A 22,625-nucleotide genomic window follows, 5' to 3' on the forward strand; every position below is an offset into this window, starting at 1 on the left:
TGATGTACCTATATTCAAGAAGTCAGCAACTACAAATCCTCCAACGGCTACGGACACGAAAATCTCAAATAAGCACGGAGTTATTGATATATGTAAATGGTGTCACTGCCAAATTTCAAGATGTCTTCAACCCAGCATCTCAATTCGGTAGACGTTTTCAATACCGGTTGAGTTGAGTTAAGACACATGCATCTCGCTGCAATTTTGGACTAAAATGCAATATACGTAGTAGTCTACAAGCACAAACGTATAGTGTACTATCAGCAATACTTGCCATATCACATCCTCCCTCAGTGACTCTGCACGGAGTTTAGAACCTTGTAATTCCCCAGATTCACTTTCTGATTCTAACCAGGGTTTCCGTGAGCTCTGGGGGTTCACAATTAGGCTTAGGTAGAATCGTTGTCATGTGCGCATCACCCGCTCTTTCAGCTTTTCTTGATAGTACGTTCGTGCTCGTTCCACGAACCATATTTTTTCTAACGCAACCAAAACAACGACACACGAGTCTTATTAATACCCGGGCAGTGTCAGAGTAGAGTATAGGGTTCAGAGCACTGTTAATAGGCAAAAGAATGACTGCCGCGAAGGCATAGACGTTATCGGATACGTTGACCCCGCCCAGTCGCAAAAAAGCGATCATGCAGGCCGGTACCCAACAGGCAAAATCCGACACTACAAGAACGGCTATTCGTTTTTGAAGGTTCTTAGAGGAGCTCTTACAGTACTTTTTCGATAGCGACGACGGCGCGTTGCGGAAAATAGTTGGTCTGGACATTAAAACATACAAAAGCACAATGTACAAAAAAAGAAAAAAATTAGTAGCCATCAACGCAAAGGAATATCCCCACGCTGGATCGTCCCTCGTAACAAATATTTTCGGAAGGCAAACAGCGTGGGTGCTGTAATACCCAAAGTAGCCTAAAATTTTGTAATCAGGGTTTACCCGCGGGAATTGAGATGCAAGGTAATCCCATTTGAAGTAATAACCTTGCCGGCTCGGAATGTAAGAATTTAATATGCTGTAAAAATACTTCGCAGATGTTTTGTTGATTATATCTGATGAAAAGTATGGATTGGGGGATACCCAAACATGGGAGATAAACACATCATCAAGAAGTGGTATGATTGGTACCAATGCAGTCATAACGGTGACAGCCCAAGCGATACTAGCATACATTGCCGTTTTTCGCACTGTCATGTCTTGACTTTTAAATGGGGCGGCAATGCAATACAATCTGTACGTAGAAAGAATAGTTAACATTAGTATCGATGTTTCGCTGGATATTGTAGCCAATATGCCCATCACCATGCATGTTTTTCCGGACCTCCACGGTTTATCAAGTCTGCAGTAGTTACCGTTGAAAAGTACTGTATGAATGCCTAATATCAACAAGAATATGCCCATGATCAAATCCGCAAAAGCAAGGTTCATCACCAGAAAATTATGGTTTTTAGTAATATTATTCACGCGAATGTCATCGGTCAATACTTTTTGTACCTTTTGCTTCAACACCGACATGTTTCCGAAGATGGAAATGAACGCCATCACCCATATCATTGCGTTTAGGAACGGATTAGCAACCAACTTGCCTTTAGAAGAGAACCACGAATTGCCGGAAAAGTCCGACGGGCACTCATCGCTACCATCAGCGCAATCAATTTTACCGTCAAACTTGGCGCGAATTGGGACGTATAAAATAGACCCGTTTTCGCAATAGAAATGAGTGCCAGAGCAATCCGACTCGTCTGATTCATCATCACAGTCCGACACGTGGTCGCATCTCATATGTGCCGGTACGTTGATGACTAAGCCAGACTTGCAATAAAATTTCCCAGGACAGTTCTCCTCGTCTTTGCCAGACTCTTTACAGTCGATTTTACCGTCACACACGAGTATGCCGGGTATGATCCCACTCACGGGACATGTGAATGAGCCGTCGTAGCTACGGTACTCGCAGAACGTGTAATTACCGTCACACAAGTTCGAGCATTCATCTTCCATATCATAGCATTCCGGTTCTCCGTCGCAAGGCACCGCGTACTTCGGAGTATATCGATTGTCAAGTTGATGTCTTGAACATATTGACACATCTGCACACGGTTTCCTATGTGTTCTAGGTATCAGATGATTGTTGGAAGGAAAAGCGTTCTCCGGCTCGACGCAGCTTGTATCCTTAGAGCAATACAATTCGTCGGATTCATTCGAGCAGTCGATTACCCCGTCGCAAATCTTTGATATATCAACACATTGGGGTTTCTCGACTTCATTTGAATAATTAGATTGCAATGTATAATAAGATCTCCAGTCATGTCTCGACCAAGCAGCTTGCCCTTTCAGGCACGGCACTTCACCTACTGCACACAGACATTCCTCTTCCCCGATTTGGATGAAACAAGTCGAATGACAAATGTGGCTTGCCTCGGTGTCGTAACATAGGCATTCATCAGACAGATCAGGGCAATTGTAGATTCCATCACATACCTGACTGAGATAAGAATTGGGGAAGTTTAATATGGATTGAATTTGACCAGGTATTAACGACATGCTTGGAGTTTTGAGCACGAGGTATCATTAAGGTGCTAGCTTAGTTACGTTTTGCTTTTTGGGCGTTTTCGGATTCGAAGCAATTCGGATTAGGTACATTTCTAAATGACTTACTTATTTCGAATTATGACATCCACACTCAAGCAACGCGTGCAAGACGATTCCTGTAATATAAGGGTCTGGTTGGCATCATCGTTCTTGTTCGAACCAGACATGCAAATATCCTCCTCATCGAAGCAGTCGGGGTAATCATCTCTGATGAATTCCTTGAAATTAACACTTGATCAGAGGTGGTCAGTAACGAAGTACTTCTACTATTTCCAAGTACTCAAGTAGTTTTCCGCTACTTGCGGTACTTACTCAAGTAAATCTGATTTACGCTACTTCTACTTCTACTTCTAGCTATTTTCAGTTTGTCAAGTATAAGTAGCGTAATCCTCCTATCAGAAAGATAGTCTGACGAATTTTGGGGCTGTTTTCGCGGAGTAACAACATTTCGTCGTACCCGAATTTTCGTCGCGCTTCGCGCACGGACATTATGGAGTGGCAAATATGTTTTCACAAAAGTATCGGTGAATATACTTTAGGTAGCGGGTTGTGTGGTTCCGTTCACGCTGCTTTGTCGCCCATATGAAATATTTCATCACATTAAATATGGCCCATACGTTTGAAACTACCGTTTCGCAATCTATCAATTACCAATCATATCGTAATTTAGCAACCGATGACGTGTGTCCTAATCTGGAAAAGTGGACTCCAACTTTTTTGTGCGTTAGACCTGATTTAGCAGAACACCGTTTAAACTTTCTGGACAAAAGATATGAAATAAATTGTCTGCTTTTCTGAAGTAGGCTAGTATTGGTATTTCTCTTTCAATTCCCAGTATCATACTTTATGTTCTAATTAGTTTCAGTTCTTTTTTCTGGAGACCATACATGATGAAGTATAAAAGCAAGTGTAGTAATGCCTCTATTTTCCAAAAATATGGCTACGCTGCATGACATTTTTACGATCCGATATAATTTTTATCAACGTATAGGCCTACTAATCGCTCAAAATCGCTAATCGCTCAATTTGCAGCTTTTGACAGTCCATGCGAACGAATTACGACCGTTTTCCAAACTACTTACTTACTTGAGTAGATTTAAAGTCAGTCAATTCTACCTCTACTTCAAGTAGTTTTAGGTTGCTTTTAAAATAAGTACTTTTACTCGTACTTGAGTAGATTTTTGCGTCGCTACTTCTAATTCTACTTGAGTAGCTTTATTGACTACTTTGAACACCTCTGGACTTGATACAAGCGAGGTATGTTTTGCTGCACGACATCGTGTAGGCTACCTGTGGCATAACGCACTGTCGTCTTTCCCCGTATCTGTCGACACTGCAGACGAATCCACGCGTTTTGGGGTATGCTGTGCTCGGTTCGTCTGACCTGTCTCTGAAATTGTATGTACCATTTTATCAAGTTTTAATGCTGTGCAATATGCATCACTGTATTAGGAACCAGAACTCAAGTTTGAGCAAAAATAAAAATGAATTTCCGATGCGCGGTTTTGTGAAACTCGATACTCCATTAATTTGATCTTATCAAAAAACGAGTTCTGTTAGAACCATTTATCAAGAGATCGCAAGGATGTGTCTAAGCTCACCTGTCAGGTAAAATACATACGCGAATCAAAAGTTTTGAATTGAACGGTGAAAATTAGGATTTCTCTATATAATATATTATATCTACAAATACATAGAAACACTCAGCTGGCTGGATTGATCAACAATACAGTAGGGATGAGCACAAGGATTCGAGTAACTCGAATCTGAGTTATACAGATTCTAAAGATTCGAGTCGAGTATATGGTGGGAGATCATTTTTCCGAGTAACGAAAGTGTGCGATCCTTGTCACTAAGGGCGGAGAAAATAAAGTTAGCTGATCCAGGAGAATGCTAATCCTGTGATTAAAAACTGTTAATCGAGACGCATTTTAGGCAGAGACAATAAAGTTAGCTGATCCGGAAGAATGCTAATCGTGTGATTAAATACTGCTAATCGCGACTCATAAAGTTGGAAAACCTTACGCGCGATGGTTAGCCGAGGTGTCCCGAGTTTTCAATCAAGTGCATGGCGTTATCTGTTGCATCATAATCCGAAAACGCGTTATAGGCTGTCAGTTGTGAATGTGTTGAATGAAACAGCAGCCTGCTGATAACGATACTACCACTGTAACAGACTTGGACAACTAGAAAATTTTCAGCTTTTTCGAATTAGATTAGAATTAGAATTAGAACTACAGAGTTTTTTCCGAATTAGATTAGAATTAGAATTAGAGCTACACAATTTTTCCAAATTAGATTAAAATTAGAATTAAAGCTACACAGCTTTTTCCAAATTAGATTAGAATTAGAATTAGAGTTTCGCAGCTTTTTCCAAATTAGATTAAAATTAGAATTAGAATTACTGAAATCGGAAAAACATGGAAATTGAATGAAATAGTGAATGAAAAAAATAAATACAGCAAAAAGTTCAGTTCATTTCAAATCACGGTGGAGTCTCATAACCATGAGAATGATTAATGTCTGTATACCAAGCTTTGCTCGTTTTGCACTATACCAGGGGACATCAACATGCGGCCCGCGAGGTCATATTTTGTAGCCAGCGATCTGGTCTGTGAATTTGGAAGATCGCGAATAATGATCAATGCACATTACATCATTCATTATCATGGCGCAAATAACATGATTAGGCGATACGCGTCACAATTGTTCAATAAAACCATCAAACAAGCTACTATGCTAGCATGGCTATTATGCGTCGCACAATAACTACTATTTCTGTACGGTCGAAGTAATGTGATGGCGGCTTGGCACTGGATTTCCCTGTGCAAGAGGGAAATTCTTGTTAACTCGCTGTAAAATGCCGCGGTCAAATAGGCATTTGAAGGAAAACAAAAAATTAGATTAGAATTAAAATTAGACTATAGGAACACTCCACAAATTAGATTAGAATTAGAATTAGAGCATAAGAACTATTCACAAATTAGATTAGAACTAGAATTAGAGCATATAAACATTTCACAAATTAGATTAGAATTGGATTACTTGGATTTCGCTCTAATTTAGTGAAATTAGACAACTAGAATAATCTAGTTGTCCAAGTCTGCACTGTAAGGTAGAATTATCATCATCGCGAAATGAAAGTCGTGGCCAATTAGTACGGTACAGCTAAGAAACGGATAATATAATATTGATATCGCTCTGCCACGGTGGGTAGCCTACATAATTCGTTGATTGTTTAGTGAAGCCATTACCTAGGAGACAATTGGCACGGTCAGTATCGGAAACATTTATGCGCAGGAATGGTACGCATTGTACGTAGCGTTTACAGATAACTAGTTATCTATACTGTAGCTTGTTCCGGTTTGTTAAATCATGAGATTAACACTAACTTTATGCGCTGCTATCAACCGGTTTCCTTAATCCGGGGTTGATAAATCTCACGTTAGTTGCAATGAGATATATGTCTTGAAACCCTTGATCAACCTACATCCGTTTCACGAAGTACAATGAAATATGCATGATCGAAAAAATACAAAATTTACTTTAATATGATGGCGGACTGACAATATATAATTAGCGGTACCATAAAATTAAGCTTATCACATCTTTAATACTATCGAGACGAAGCCTAATATTCGATTAGGAATCGAATCATTCAAGTAATCGATTTTGCGCAGCCCCACTATGCAGCGAACATTAACGTAATTTCGGTTTCACAAAGACATGACTAATAGAATTATTGCGACCGACGTGTGATCTAGTGTAGTGTATGGGTGCACCGTGTGCACTGTACTGCACAGTGTACGCTGAAACACTGAACAAACTATTTACTTGATATATTTCGCCAGTGATTACGCTTGCTGGGAATATGCTGCGAAACTTTGTTGCGACATAAGGAGCGTGGTTTACAATATTGGATCATCGAAATGAATACATACCTGCACTCAACGTGACCGTCGCAAACTTTATTTCTAGCCACACACGTCTCGCCACCGTCGCAAAAGTAGCTGTGCTTACAGCCGATATGGCACTCGTCTTCGCGATTCCAACACTGAGCGACTCCATCGCAAATAAACTTTTTCGGAAGAATGCATTTCTTCGGAGATCGTTGGAATATATTTTGGCACAACATTCCGCCTTCGCCTGATTGTAAATAACTCGTTAGGAGAATATTGGACTTCATTTAATATCATCGCAACGTTATGATTCCCAAAGAGTGGCCAGTGAAGTGTATAAGTTCGGGTCGCGATAATTCTAGTCACACCAGTGCGATCGTTTAATTTCGTGCAGTTTAAATATTATCATAGGAGTTTCTCGATCTCTTCTACGGACGTTACGCACAAATTTGAGTCCACTGCATTGACTCAGCCTTACGCTCCAAAATCCAGTTCGATGCCACAGCATAATTTGCCTGGTTTTAGGTTTCGGCAGGGGATCACAGAACAAGCAACAGGCAAAATGTTGGATCTATTAGTCATAACAACAGGGTCTCAACGTCCAATGTAGAATGTCCAACGACAGAGACCTATGTCAGGTCTTTGACTGATCATTTTATTGAGATGGAATCGTGGTTCATATTGATGCTATAGCTCTGGGGCACATTTACGTTGAGTCTTCCGGTGTCAGAATGGTATAGTGATTCGCATGTCATGAGTGGCCGGCAATTCATGAATAATGGCAAAGTAGTTAAAGATAAAGCAGAGCGTATGATCAAATTAAACACCACTACCACGCTACGTACATACCAGACGACAAAAACAACAAGCCAGTCTCTTATAAGCTGCGGAAGATCAGATGAAAAGATTTCATAATTTCGAAATATCAACCACCTGATTGGTGTTGGATTTTTGTCAAATTTATCCGTTTCTTTGTCATGTTATATCGTTTCGCTATCCATTTCCCCGTTATGTTGTTATGTTTCATTATATAACCAGACGTTTATCATGACGCTGTGCGAGTGGATAGTACATTTAACGTTATATTATTTTACATGGCGAATATTGCAAAATGATGATCATTCCTAGGTAAGTTTGAGAATTTCTAAGGCAGTGTGCAATATGAAAATGATGTCCTGAACTCAAAAAAATATATCCCCAAACCACAACAGCTGCATAAAACCTCCTATTTATTACCTTAGGCTTGGCAAATTCGTGGCACTCAAATTATAGGGGAGGCTCCTGTAGTGAGCAGATAATCATCCAGCTCAACATGCACGCACACAGATGCAAGGGATGAGTTACTGAAAAAGCAACTAAAATGCGTTTCTAATATAAAGTATAAGACACGGGAAACGGACTGAAAATCACGAATTATTAAATGTCGGTCAATTCTGAACAACCTTATAATGTCAGTACGTGACGCTCTAGCATACTGCTAGCCGACGCTACACATTGGAAGTTTTTGCCCCTAACTTTAAAATCTTGATTCTGATTTCGTCCATGGCAATATAGTTTCAGTAATTCACTGACGTACTTGTAACGTGAACTCGCCGCTCATCGAAAGTTCGCTACCACCGGTGACTGATGTTTGCGATTGCGCATGTTATTTTTTTAAATCCTTTATTTGATGAGGCGACTCCTGGTTTCAGGGAATCAGTTTGTATTTCAATTACTATCCTTCATTTGTATTTCGTTTTTTCAATTCTAATTGTCCCATTTTATTTCATTTGATTGTTTGCTTACTGTTTAATTGTCCCTTCGTTTGTGCTATATATAATGTCCTCGTTACTATTGTTTCACAATCTCCATTCCATCTAGCATCGGGCGAACAAGCGCTATTGCGGATCTCGCTTGATTTAGCATCTTTGTATTTTTAACAACGAACTTCCAAGTCTATATTATTCATCGACTCTGGCTGTTTGGTTGGAAAGTGGAATATGAAGTACGTCATACAAGGTTTGCCTAGTACAAAAGCATATTTTAGCTGAGCAAACGGGATTCGACGTCTGGAAAATCGGCACTCATTAGAATTAGGATTACAGTGTCGCGTTGAAACAACTGACGAGGAGGCATATCGGTGATAGTGTACACCATGCAGCAGCGCATATGAAGCCAATTCAATTTCCTTATTGCAATTTGATCGATGCAGTTTTATGATTTTCGATGCGTTGGTGTCTTTTTATCGGAAGTTACTGGACACTGGACAATGGACATGCAAACTTTATTGATAAAGGCAGTATCGAATTGGGCCTAGTCAAGGTATGTTTAACATGCTACAGCATCAGTCTGACCTGCTCGTTCGAACATGATATAATACTTCATTTAGGTAAGGTAAAGATTATCTGCAGAAATGGAATGTAAACCACGGACAGAAAAGATCAATTCGTTAAAATTTCGCTTCGCACACCTTGTGACATTTCCGTAACCTCATCCGAACCATCGAGGCAATCAGCTATGCCGTCGCAGAACCTGTCGAGAGACAGGCACTTGCCATCTTCGCAATGAAACCGGATGCCGCAATCCTTCTGACACTCGTCGCTCATGTCCCGACAGTTGGCCACGCCGTCGCAACGCTTGGACGGCAGAATGCAGTCACCGTTGTCGCAGTAGACGGAGTGGGTACAATTCTTAGCGCATTCGTCTTCTCGGTTGTAGCAATGGTCGATACCATCGCAGACGTACCTGTAGTTAATGCACAACTTCAATATTTGCCTGAATTTGATTTTTACATGCATCCCATCATGCAGATTTAATCTGATGCTATGTCACTGAAACTGAAGAGGATCCCAGGTAATGTATGATGATGTTCTGGATCAATAACATCCTACATGTGGCTTCAAATCTGTTTCTATACTTGATAATATCAGTTTAATTAACAAAACTGGAATTTAGTTCAGCGGACCTGTTTGTACAGCGAGAGAGCAACGTATCGTATTACACAACGCGAGTCAGATACGAAATCGAAATACCCAAGTATCAAACACAGAGTTCATTTTAAACTCGAGCATATCTAAAATAGAGGTCGACCGATTATCGAAATATCCGATTATCGAGGCCGGTATTTAGAGCTTTCCCGATTATCGATATCGGCCTATGAAGGCCGATATTGCGGCCGATATTTTATATTTAAAAAAATCTCAAGATGTTGGAAATTCAATGCGCCGTTTTCTCAATCTCAAGAAATCGACGACGCAAAGGTTTTTTTTGTTTTGTTTTGTTTTGGGGTATTCATGGTGTTTGTCGACTATTTCGGTCATTTACACCAGGCCGATATTCTTCTTATCTTCCGTCGCTGCCGACTTATAGCACGGCCCACCTCGGCTTTTGTAAGACACCGCTTACAAGGATGAAATGGCGAGCAGGTAAACCTCCAAAACTTAGGTATCGGAATTCAGAAGTCGACCTCGGTAGGACTCGAACCCGCACCCATTGGTGTTGCAGCCGCGGATTATACCACTGCGCTATGTCGCCACAGAAGCAAAGGGTGATACACGACAGATTTATACTTGCAGGACGAGTTTAACTGGGAGAGCATGCAGAGAAACTATGCTTCCTGCATTACAATCTACCTTTTCTGAACTGATCTGCAATTCTATATCATGTTTTGCTTTTTGGGTTATCCCAATATTCAACGAATGTGCACAATTAAGCAATAATTCTTTTCAATTTCAGTTTTCCCGTTTGTTGTTCAGCTTTCTGTGGCATGAACAAGTGCCATCTTGCCTAATATATAATATTTTTGGTGAAATTGTTCTCTGCTCCTTTCATATTAATATCGGCCTATGATATCGGTTATCGGCCTTGTGAGTGTGCCGATATATCGGTATCGGCGTGTAAAAATCAATATCGGTCGACCTCTAATCTAAAACCAGAACACATCAAAATGAGTCATCGACAAACACGAAGCATGTGTTCTACAATATATGTAGGGTTGCATTTAAACAAACGGTGTTTTAAAACACTGTTTAAAACATGCTTTAAACAGCGTTTTAAACAAAAACTTTTAAAAAAATTGTTCTTCTTTAAGTTGTGAAATTATGCCATAATTGTGTAAATACTTCCCAAAGACATGTTGTATGAGCCTACGGACACTTACCACCCGATGTAGCCGACGTATATCGATATGGGATGGTTGGAACCCTCAAAATAGTTGGTTCAACAGTTATAGAACTGATATTTCGTCAAATGAGCTATATTTACCCTATATTTTCTATTGTCAATGTCGAATCATTATGACGTCACAGTTGAATATTCGTGACGTCATGGCTTAATAAAAAACAAAAAAAAACAATAAAAAACATGTTTTAAATAAGGGCCTTGTTTTAAACATGTTTGTAACGCAAACTTTTCTGACGCAGCAAGTAAAATTTTTGAGATTGTCAAGGTGCATGCTCGTTTAGTGTTGATTTTATTATGCTGCCAGCGCCATGCATAGAGTGTCCCGCAGTTTTAAATGCAATAAAGATGTAGGCCCAATAATGACGTGAAAGTTTTAGTATATGAAAAATGTCCACAGTGCAGAATTCACCAAGGTTCGTTTGTGAACGTGAGCCTCTAAATTTCTGAGGTTCACGCACAGAACGCGAACGTGAGCCTCACGTTAACGCCATCCCTAGTAGCGACATTATTGATGCTGTAATTTGAAGCCGTGGTGTCATAGCTATGGTGGACTTCAACAATTTATCTTCCACATTGAATATACGAGAGGGGATGGCACCAATATATAAAATTACATCGTTCCGCAACTATATGATCTCTCCAACTCTCAATTAACGCCAGTCTTTATACGCCGTCATGATAATGCATTAATGCTCGCATGTGTACAAATAGCGCCATCAAGTGTCACGTGTAAGGTTGGACCCGATGATTCGGATGTCAATTCTAATGATCTGAGTGGATTAGCAAAGTATGATTTTTCCGAATCGTGAAATCGTACGTTCCGTGCCACTAAGAGTTAATTTATCAACGAAAATTATAGTTTCGATACTATTTTCCGCTGTGGAAGCCTCGAAACCTCGATTGGTCGTATACCAGCACACGAAACATGCATTGCAAAGCTACTAATTACTTTTACATGATGTACCAATTGGCATTATATTCTTTGTGGATAAACGGTACATATTTGAACTATCCATATCTTTCATATCTTATGACTTCATAATAAGTGATACTTTATTACTCGATTCGACTCGAAACCTCGCGATTTAGGGCGGGGATCATAAAGTTGGATAACCGATAAAGTCGATTATCGTGTTCATCGGGATTTAACAAACCGGGATTAAGGAAACCGGTTGATCGCAGCACATAAAGTTTGTTTTAATGTCATGATCTAACAAACCGCCAAAACTATAAAGTATAGATAATAGTTATCATTACAAACTGCGTACAGTGCGTAACATTCCTGTGCGCAAATATTTCCGATAATGACCGTGACGATTGTTTCCAAGGTAACGGCTTCACTAAACAGCAGACAATCAAAGAACTACGTACGCACCATTGCAGAGCGATATCTATATCAATATTCTAAAATCCGTTTCTTTACTATGTACATTAATCATTACCAGGGCGAATTTTTTTGACCTAAAAAAGTAAGATTTTTATCTAAAAATCTAAATTTTGACATTATTTTGACCTTAAAAAACCGAATTTTGACCAAATTTTGACCTCATGTATGTGAATTAGGTGTTTTCCCACATAATGATAGAATTGTACTACTTATCTTCATTTCTAGTTGAAACTGCCTGTTCTTACGAAGTAGTTTGGCCTGAAAAACTTATTTGACTTGAAAAATGACATATTTTTACATGAAAAACTTTATTTTACCGAAATCTGGACCTATGAAGAATTCCAGTAGTTTGTTTGTTTGTTTGTGCATTTGATATTCATGGTGTTTCGACTACATTGGTCATTTTACAGCAGGCCGATGTACTTTAGTTTTGATTCCGTATTTACCGACTTGTAGCACGGTCCACTTCTAGGCTTTTCATAAGACACCGGTTACGCGGATCAAGTGGCGAGGAGGAGCCTAGAAAAAACCCCAACACTTGCGCAGGAATTTTAAAGTCGACCTCGGTCGGACTCGAACCCGCAATCCATTGGTGAAGCAGCTGTAGATCATACCACTACACGCTATCTCGCCACAATTCTAGTAGTTACATCACGCATTATGGTAGAAATACTTCAAATTTGTTGTAGTACAACGAAAGATACTTTCTTACATTCTCGAGTAGAAAGTGTCTGTCCTTACTAAGTGGCTTGCCTAGAAAGGAGAAAGAGCGTTCAACAGCAGCAGCAGTTGAGGCTGGCAACAATGAAGTTCTGCGTACACTGCTGGTGACACAGCGTGATGCTTCATTCGGAAAATGTTGTCTACATCACAATTTTTCATCATGCGCTTCTTGATATAAGAACCAAAAATGCCCACGCAGTCTTGCTTCAGTGAAGATATTGCGGTGCATTCAGCATAACAACAGGTCACCACCGAGCGAGATAGTGTAATGGTTATGCGTCCGGCTTCTCGAGCGGTAGGTCGTGGGTTCGATCCCCGGCCGGGTCATACCAAAGACTCGAAAAATGGTATCCGCAGCTATCCTGCTAGGCGCTGAGCAATCATGGATAGCATGGAGGAGAAAAAAACGGGGGCGCAGACTAGATGACCTCATGGGCCGTATCGCAACTCCGTCGCCAAAGCATATCGATGGTGCAGGCGAGAAAGAATATCATATCTCTCTCTCTCAGCCTATTTATCATTTGACCGAGCGAGATAGTGTAATGGTTATGCGTCCGGCTTCTCGAGCGGTAGATCGTGGGTTCGATCCCCGGCCGGGTCATACCAAAGACTCGAAAATTGGTATCCGCAGCTATCCTGCTAGGCGCTCAGCAATCATGGATAGCATGGAGGAGAAAAAAAACGGGGGCGCAGACTGGATGACCTCATGGGGCCGTATCTCAAAGCATCTCGATGGTGCAGGCGAAAAAGAATATCATATCTCTCTCTCTCTCTCTCTCTCTCTCTCTATGATTCACAATGAGCAGATAACGGGCCGTCTACAACGGTAGGCCTATAAAGCAGGCTAAAAGCTGTAAAATGTCAAATGAAAACTTCACCGGCAGTGCAAACATCTACGATACAAACGAAATGCAGGTGGCAAAAAATTTTAGTCAATTTTTTGACCTAACGCTACAATTTTGACAACATTTTGACATGCCACAGAACGGCTCTACTCATTAAGCAAGACCTTTATTTCACGGTGAGGATAATTCTATCTATTATAGTCGCAGTATCTTCCCCAACACCTTGCCATTTCATTCAACAAATTGTAAACTGACAGCCAAATCCGCGACTTATGATGCAATAGATAACACCACTTAATTGAAAACTCGGGACACCTCGAGTAATCATCGCGCGTATCCAACAGTATGCGTCGCGATCAGCTGGTTTAATCACATGATTTGCGTTCTCCCGGATGCTACACGGCATTGTAAGTCTGACGTTGCATGTAGCCATTGCTACCTGTAGTGTTCAGGAATTACTGGACATCAGCTGGGTTAATATATATATGTCCGGTTAACGCGGCGATGAATTACTTATTAATTTTTCAATGATATATATCAAAGAATACCTGAATTTCCAACGCATATCGATTAACATTACCACGTTGATATCTTTTCTGCACGAGCTATGTCAAACGTATACCCTACGCCTAACGCGTAACAGTAGTGTGCGCGTGATAAAATCACCAGGTCGCACAGCATTTTTACGATTTTCCCAACGAAACCCTACATTTGTCGGTATCTGCTGAATGCAAATTGAAATATGGATCGATAATCAAGTCCATTTTTGTTCACACCGTTACGGCGTAGCCTAAAGATCAAACCGATCCTCATCTACTTCGACCCTGCCCCTGAATAAATCTATTGTGTTGCCAATTAGCAATTCTCAATTTAGCCCTTACGTATAAATATCCGACTCCTCATGGCTTGTGATCCATCCATCATTTTAGAAGTTGAAAATAGGATTTAATCCATCCTTCGTTGACATTCGGTCGAGATAGGTGGTAAAAAACGTCTGAACGATTTGTGAACTCCAAATAATTTAAAGCTGTCGCCAGCGACGGCCTTAGCAGTTACGCAGCATGGGACAGATTTCAATTATGGAAAGAGCAACTTTTTACGCCTGTATTCGTGCAATAGTCTAACTATATGATCTATAGAATCGCGGAGGGTATCAGTGGGCTGTTGAGGTACATTTATGCATTCGAACAAACGGAGGTAACAACTATTGCGCTGGGCACAATAATTCGAGTACAGGCTACATACTTTAAAATTCAACGTCATTCATGCTGTTGTGACGTCATAATGACTGATAGAAGACTCGAAGCAAAATAGTCAATTCAGGATAAAGTCACTCAGGTACTCGATTTGCCCTGTCCTAGAACAACACCGATTATTACGTTACCTTTGCGGAAGAACGCATGTTAAGTTCCTCGTATTTTTCAAATTATCGCAAGTCACTCGATCTTGTGTCGCAGAAGTGTCAATTTCGAGTTGAGTTTGTTGTAACTCGTCGCTTCCGTCAACGCAATGAATTACCCCGTCACAGAAGTATTCCAGGGGTACGCATTGTCCTGCCGAAGAAAGGTATATACCTGGTTGCACTGCCACACAAAATTACAAGATAAATAACAGAGCGGATGATGATGTCAGTGGTTCTCAACTACGGGTCCGCGAAGCATTTCCAGGGGTCCACGAAGCCTCTTAATTTACAAAATGACTGATAACCGTATATTTTTATTTTATTTTCAAAATCGAGAAATACGAGGCAGTTACGCTCCTTTACATCTACGACTTCATGACTCACATCAATAGAATGACCGTCTAAGATGAAATATCCTACTGTGCAAACTCATTTTAATTGCCAATTGCCAATAGCCTTGATACAAACATATGGCTAATTAGAAATGTTTTGTTGAGGTTTGTTGAAAAAGAGTAGGAATAGTAAGGTTAATCAACGTGACTTCTAATGTTTGCAAAAAACATTTTTTTACTGTGATATACATAACCACTAATCTAGAAGAACTTCAAGATGAGCTGCTATATATAGATATGGCTATGATGTTCAATAAAATAATATGTGTACTAATTTTGGCGGCATATAAGTTGCGATCATACCCAAGGGGTCGTCAGAAGCGTTGCCAGTTATTATGCTATTCGCTACCACCCATTTTGGTGAAAATAAATTTTCGGCACTCCTTAATATCAAATCGAAGTCGCGAAACTTCAAGACACGACCACGTATTTCAAGAAATGCAGCTGCAGAGCTCGCTAGTGTGATGATATTTTCAAGGATAGTGATTTTGTTTCTGTTTGGCACTAGCCCACAGGTAATATTCGCAAAACACAGAAGACGGTTGCACAACAATTGAGTTAAATTTGAACTAAAACTTGGAGGTCCGCGGGGGTCCTTGACCGTTCAACAGGGGTCCGCGAAGACAAAAAGGTCGATAATCACTGCTCTATGTGATCTCTATAGCCCTGTGAGTGCGTAGGTTAGTCATGCTATATAGCACTGCCGACAAATCCCAAAACTGATTTTCTCATTACGGTTCTTCCGGTGTGAATTATTTACAAAGAAAAGTTGATTGCTTTCTGCCAGGGATATACAGGGATTGTTCTATATATAGAGAAAGTTCTATGTATCCCTGTTTACTGCCAAAACATTGTTGTGATGATGTTCACAAAATAATCACACCACTAAAATTTAGAAAATAAAAACATGAGTTAAATGAATACAATAAAAATATGGGCGCATGAATCTCACGCCGTAACTGATCATTTCGATTGCAACTTGCTATTTTGAGTCTTATCAAGCTGCGCGTCTTTGTAAACTAACATGTTTGGTTCTAATACAAAAATTTGGAATGAATCAGAATGTTTTACATTAGAACTACAAACTTTAATTGGCATAACAACAGATCCTTATTTACAGAAAGACACGACGAATCAAATCTGCATCACAAAATATTTGTATATGAGAGTTAGGTTTGGAACAATTCTCCATTCGAATGTGGAAATAGGTTTCTAAATAATTCATTCTTTCCGCGCAAATCATTGATCGCCAACTTCCGCTATTTCGAATAGAGACAAGACGCTGAGACAAGACGCTGTCTTAATTAGTACTTACAACATGCCCCAATAGCATCGGCGACAAGAACGCAAGTTTACCGACCGGTAGTATAGAGTAATAGGCAGGGCTGCCATCAACATGGACCCAAAAATAAGGACAGTCGAAAAATTAGATTAGCATGAAAAAGCGTTTTTGTACATTCTTTGTATTTATACGAGCCGTGGCCAGCTATTACCTTCCATACTTTTCGCCAGAAACAATCTGCTCCAGCAACGCCTTGTTATTAGAAAGTGCTTCATGGATCTCACGACCGCTCAGGTCTAGGTTTACCTTTACTCAGGGTCGAAACAGCACTTCGTCACCCCCCCCCCAAAAAAAAACGGCCTTTCCCAATAAATGCTGCATTCCCCACAGCTTGAGCTTATTCTGCTGTAGACCAAACAGCAGGAACCGGGTATTGCTGTTTACTGGTAAAATAACATCCGCTGCGATAGCTTGGACAAACGAAACTGCTATACCACCACCCACTGCCATAGCTATCTCACCACTTAGAAGTCAAATCTTGTGGTGTGTACGTCACGAGAGTTCCTTTCATTTATGATGTCATAAAATCTCTACGCAAAAGCATAATTTTAGAGTGTTATTCAACACAGATACCAGAGGAAAACGATCGAAGTTCAGAAATGGTTGAAAATAAGACAAAATAAGGACGTAAGTCGAAAATAAGGACATTTCTTAGAAATAAGGACAATTGAGTTTTCTAAGACGTGGCCCTTCAAAATAAGGACAAATCTTAGAAATAAGGACGGTATGGCAACCCTACTGATAGGCCATAGGCACAATAGCATTTTTTATTATTTCCTATATAGTGGTGCAGCGCGAAATAATTATACACAAACGAGGACAGAACGTCCTTCGATAGCTACGGTGGATCAGAGTTCAATTATACAGGAACAGTATAAAGACTATATATCGTAGATATGTCGATTTTTGTACAGATAACTGTCCTTTGAAGGAGTCCATCGTTATACCGAAACAGAGTTAACAAAATTTTACAAGTTGCGACATTTTTAGGTAGATTGTTCGTTGGCAGCCAATAAATTGGCATTTTGTATTTGTTCTGTTGGTCACGCCAATTTTGAATTAGGAGATGAATCAGCACGATTCCTATTCTGTGAATTATAAGGAATCGATTTGGGTCCGTATTTTTAGAAACGAGTTGTAACATTGATATCCCACGCATCTGCGGTTTGTTTAGTAATAATCCGAACTCGCCATACATAGCGTATACTCTCCTGAGCAGTCCTGGGCAATATATGCTAATTGCCTCCGGAGAAATGTAAACTCGATTAGAAAGAGAATTGCACCAATAGATTCGTGAACCATTTAAAAAAAAAATGACGACAATTGTGCACGGCAAGAAATAAGTCACAATACCATTGTTGCATTGGAAAATAGACTGACATTCGACGCACTCATCCGTTCCATCACCGCAGTCGTCAAAACCGTCACATCGATGTCTCGCAGCGATGCATCTGAGTGAAATGTACATATACACACGACACTAATCAGTTTAAAGCGAAGCGTTATAACCAGCTATTATGTATACCTTCCATTTGTACAAATAAATTTCGTATCGTTGCCGCAATGCTCGAGGCATTCGTCGGAATGATCGCCGCAATGATTGATCCCGTCGCAGAGCAGATTGAATGGCAGGCGGCAATTTTGGGGTTCCCCTTCATTGCTGATATTCCACGGATTGCGACAGGAAAAGCTGGACACGAAACATGTTTTGAATGTCTGCATTGGGATGTTATCAATTTGGAATAGTGAGTGTTAAAGTCTAACTGTGGTAGCGTACCACTGATTATATAGTGAGAGAGCCTTTTAAGTGGAACGCGAAGAGTTCCACGGTTTTTAATTGTACTTAGTCTACAATTTTCTGTCATTTGGCGTAGCTAAAGTCACTGTAAATACATGATGTACGAATTAGCTCAGCTGTGCAACGATTTGACGTTGGTATTATTGCATCATATCAGATTCACAACAGGTGAGATCGGTAACTAGGCTAGGATAACTGAAATGGGCAGGGCATCCGAAAAATCGGGGTATTCATGGTGTTTGTCGAATACAATGGTCATTCAGACCAGGCCGATTTTCTGCATTTTTGATTCCGTATCTGCCGACTTGTCGCATTGCCCACTTATAGGCTTTTTGTCAGAAACCGCTTACGCCAGCGGTCCCCAACCTATAGTGGTACGCGAAGGTCTTCCTGGTGGTATACGCGAGAAGATTTTTTTTTCGACCGAAGAGAGTTATTAGTTCAGGTGGGGTTGATTTTGAGTTGTTAGAAGCCGTCGTCGCTGTCGTGGTAAGGTGTAAGGTCGTCGTCGTCGTGGGTCGGGGCAATCCCACCAATGACGGCCTACGAAGAATATAGATCTAGTCGTAAAGCATTGGGATTCTTACCTGACCAAATTCCGTTTTACTATATTTGACCACAAGAATTCCAAATGGATCCACTACAGAAATCATAATGCGCCTTAAAATGCGCAGTTTATTTTCTGTTTCGCTGCCTTACGCAGCTTAACGCGGTGGAAATATTTTTGACCGCCTTTGACGCGCGTAACTTATGTAGGTGATACGCGAGCACTGCATAAAACCTCAAAATGGTACGTGGGTGGAAAATATTGGCAACCACTGGCTTACGCGGATGAGATGGCGAGGCTCCTCTTCACATCGTTTTACAACCACACCATGCAGATACATTGTACACCATGGTGCCAAGCTCGATTTGGGTCGCGGGCCGGGTTCTCACCTTTTTATCGCTTACAGACCAGATCATTCAAATGATGACAAAATGTTACCTTCAAATCCATAGCCTTGTTTTTGACTGAAATGCTTCATTATTAATCCTCCACAAACATATCATACATACTATTACGGATAATAGGGAGTCTACTGGCAACATCCCTATTCGGTAACAACGTAAGTGGAAAAATACGAGGAGAATCAAATTGAATACAGTCGTATTTACCGCTAAATTAGTGACTCCAATCTGCGGGCATGATGATATAAGTTGATATATTTATATGCTCCATTTGTTTATTCATGATGTGGCGTTGAACCCGTCGTGCATGCGTTGCGAGGAAGACGAGGGAATTAACTGCATAGACGTGTTCCACAGCTACAAAATCAATGAGTTACAGGTTCCGATCCGTCTTTGTCGACTCCAGAATCACTGCCTAAGTGTTGGAAGTTTATCTAGGCTCCTTCCCGCCGTCCTATCCATGTATGAAACTATTTCGTAAATTAGTATAAATTATAGAGTTTTTTGGAGATTTATGCAACTTTTGCAAAAAAATCTGGGTTATAAGATACTCCCCTCGCTAAAACATCAAAAACGCATGATTTATGGAAATGGGAATTTCGAGTCTCACTAAACAGTACAATAAATGTCAGTGATAAGTCACTGCAAACACAAATAACATGATGTGGGGTCTGGGATGGGGAGGGGGGGGGGGCTGTCGAAGTGCTGTTACGGTCCTGACTGTAGTCAAAATACACCATATTTTCCACTACTTTTACTTCTACTTCGTAATATTGTGTGAACTACTTACTTACTTTTCGCTATTTTCAGTTAGTTTAATCCCCCAATAAGAAAGATAGCCTAAGGAATTTCGAGGTATTTTTCACGAAGTACAAACATTTAATTTTCATAAAAGTCATGACATACCCAGAATTTTCGTTGCGCGAAAGTATCGCTGAATATAATTTAGATACAGGGTTGCGTGGTTCCGTTAACACCGCATTGTCACCTATATCGATTATTTCATCACAGTAAGTATGGCCCCCCATAACGTTTGAAACTACCGTTTCGCAATCTAGCAATTACCTATTATACCTAGCAGCCCATGACGTGTCCTAATCTTGAAAAATGGACTTTTGTCCAGAGAACAACATAAGTATTAAAGTAAGTGTAGTGCCTTATATTTTCCGAAAATAAAGCTATACAATATATGACATTTTTACGATCTGCCATATTTTTAATTAATGTGTACTAATCGAGGAAAGTGTTAAAGCCGTATCCGATATAACTTCTCCGTATTGCTCTTCGACTGAACTGGAGGCCTTATAATATGGGGGAGGGCGCCATGCCGTGATATTCTCTAAAACCGGTTGTTCGAGTAAAGAAAGGATTAGTATCGCATTTCCATATCAATACTATCATATACATCCCATGATATGAACGACCGCTTATTCTGTCAATAATGGACACCTCCTGGCGGGATGCATCATAGCGCCATTTACAGCTTTTGACAGTCCATGCGAACGAATTATGACCGTTTTTACAACTACTTACTTAAGTAGCTTTAAAGTTAGTCAATTCTACTTTTACTTCAACTAGTTTTTGGTTGCTTTCGAAAGAAGTACTTCTACTCGTTCTTAAGTAGATTTGTTCGCCTCTACTTCTACTTCTACTTGAGTAGCTTTCTTGACTACTTTGACCACCTCTGGTAGTATCCAACCTGCTGTCCGATATCAAACATTTATGACCAATGAAGATAATGAATAATATCGGTAAGTAAATGATCAATGTAGTCGAAACACCATGAATATCAAAAACAAACATTCGTGTTTTTCGACTACAGTATTCATTTACTTACCGAATACTGCGTATGTGTTTTTCTTCAGTATCATTGTTGCCGCTGGTTTGTTGCGTATTTCTATCAGGGATATCTATATATCCCCGATTTCTCTTGGATGAAAATGTCTCTTTCTCTTACTCTATCATGTCTCTTTCTCTCCCTCTATCATGTCTCTTTCTATCCCATATAACTACACTCGTGTACCTTTTGTCATCGCTGCCAGCCGTGACGTAAATTTCGTCAGACGCATCTTCGCAGTCCGTTACGCCATCGCAAAATTGATCAAGAGCAAGGCACGTCTTCGAAGTGGAGCAAGTGAAAAACTGATTGCACATGCTCCCGCACTCGTCCGAAGCGTCAGGACAGTTCTTCCGGCCGTCACACATCTCCTGCGTGGCAATAATTCCATATGTAGCGCTATGGACTGGCATGTTTATTTTTGGCATATTTAAAATTTTGATTTTTTCATCTGGTTCCCGAAATGCCAAAAATAAGAATTTTTGAATATTTAGATTTTTTAGAAAGTTTTTATTAAAACTGTCAACAAGAACAAAATGAGTTTTGATTGAGGGACAAATCAATAATTTAAAGCAATTCCTTTAAGCTGAGGTTTGTGAACCCTTCGACAGTCCGAGGACTACCTTCCAAGGAGTCCATCAATGGCGAATGAAAATCTTGGGATTGAGGTCAAAAGGTCGACGAACGAAATCTGGATTTACGGCCAATCTGTGGACTGATCAATCCAGCGATGAGAAGACAGATGATATTCAGCGATTAGACAGTGGTTCTCAACCTTTTTTGACCTCGCGGCACACTTTAAAAATGAAGAATAGTATGCGACACACTAGCACAGTGATTCTGAACTCTTTTGGCTTACGGCACAGGCAAACTACCAGAATGCGTATAGCAGCAACCACAGTCTCACAGAGGCGGTCACTGACGAAGTACTTCCACCTTTTCGGTGCACTCAAGTAGGCTTTTCTCTGCTTCAAATACGATATTAAGTTTTCTTCCATCTCTGCGGACATGTCACAAATACGTCTTCGAATGGTAGCCTATTATTTATCATGGAAATCGTTTTCCATTCTTCCCAAACATGTTTTTACAATTTTATTGCAGGCCGGAAGAAGAACTTTCTTCGCTTCCGCGTGAGATTTTGAATTATCTGCTATTACCTCTGTTACCACGTAACTGGCCTGCTGAGATCTCGTTTAAACTTCAGGCTGAGCCTAATTTCCTAAGATTGGCTTGGCAATAAAGTCTGCCCAATAACGCATTGTCGATGTAATTAACCGTCGCATCGAGGAGTCCAA

General features: G+C 40.3%; 1 protein-coding gene across 1 annotated transcript in view; it reads right to left on the minus strand.

The window, feature by feature from the left end:
* Positions 1–5: 5 nt before the first annotated feature.
* The window catches only part of LOC145451759 (uncharacterized), a 29,473-nt gene continuing 6,853 nt past the window's right edge, over positions 6–22,625 (minus strand). Inside the window, exons 3-11 of the mRNA XM_080329996.1 lie at positions 21,517–21,701; positions 18,273–18,437; positions 18,101–18,198; positions 14,996–15,164; positions 8,945–9,219; positions 6,538–6,742; positions 3,887–3,986; positions 2,663–2,814; positions 6–2,489 (exon numbers count right to left, since the gene is read on the minus strand). Coding sequence (XP_080186122.1) covers positions 335–2,489; positions 2,663–2,814; positions 3,887–3,986; positions 6,538–6,742; positions 8,945–9,219; positions 14,996–15,164; positions 18,101–18,198; positions 18,273–18,437; positions 21,517–21,701 — 3,504 coding nt within the window. The 3' untranslated portion in view covers positions 6–334. The remainder of the gene's footprint in view (positions 2,490–2,662; positions 2,815–3,886; positions 3,987–6,537; positions 6,743–8,944; positions 9,220–14,995; positions 15,165–18,100; positions 18,199–18,272; positions 18,438–21,516; positions 21,702–22,625) is intronic.

The sequence above is a fragment of the Botryllus schlosseri genome, chromosome 12 (genome assembly GCF_051294905.1).
Source record: "Botryllus schlosseri isolate E-star chromosome 12, Bs_hap1, whole genome shotgun sequence".
Lineage (NCBI taxonomy): Eukaryota > Metazoa > Chordata > Ascidiacea > Stolidobranchia > Styelidae > Botryllus > Botryllus schlosseri.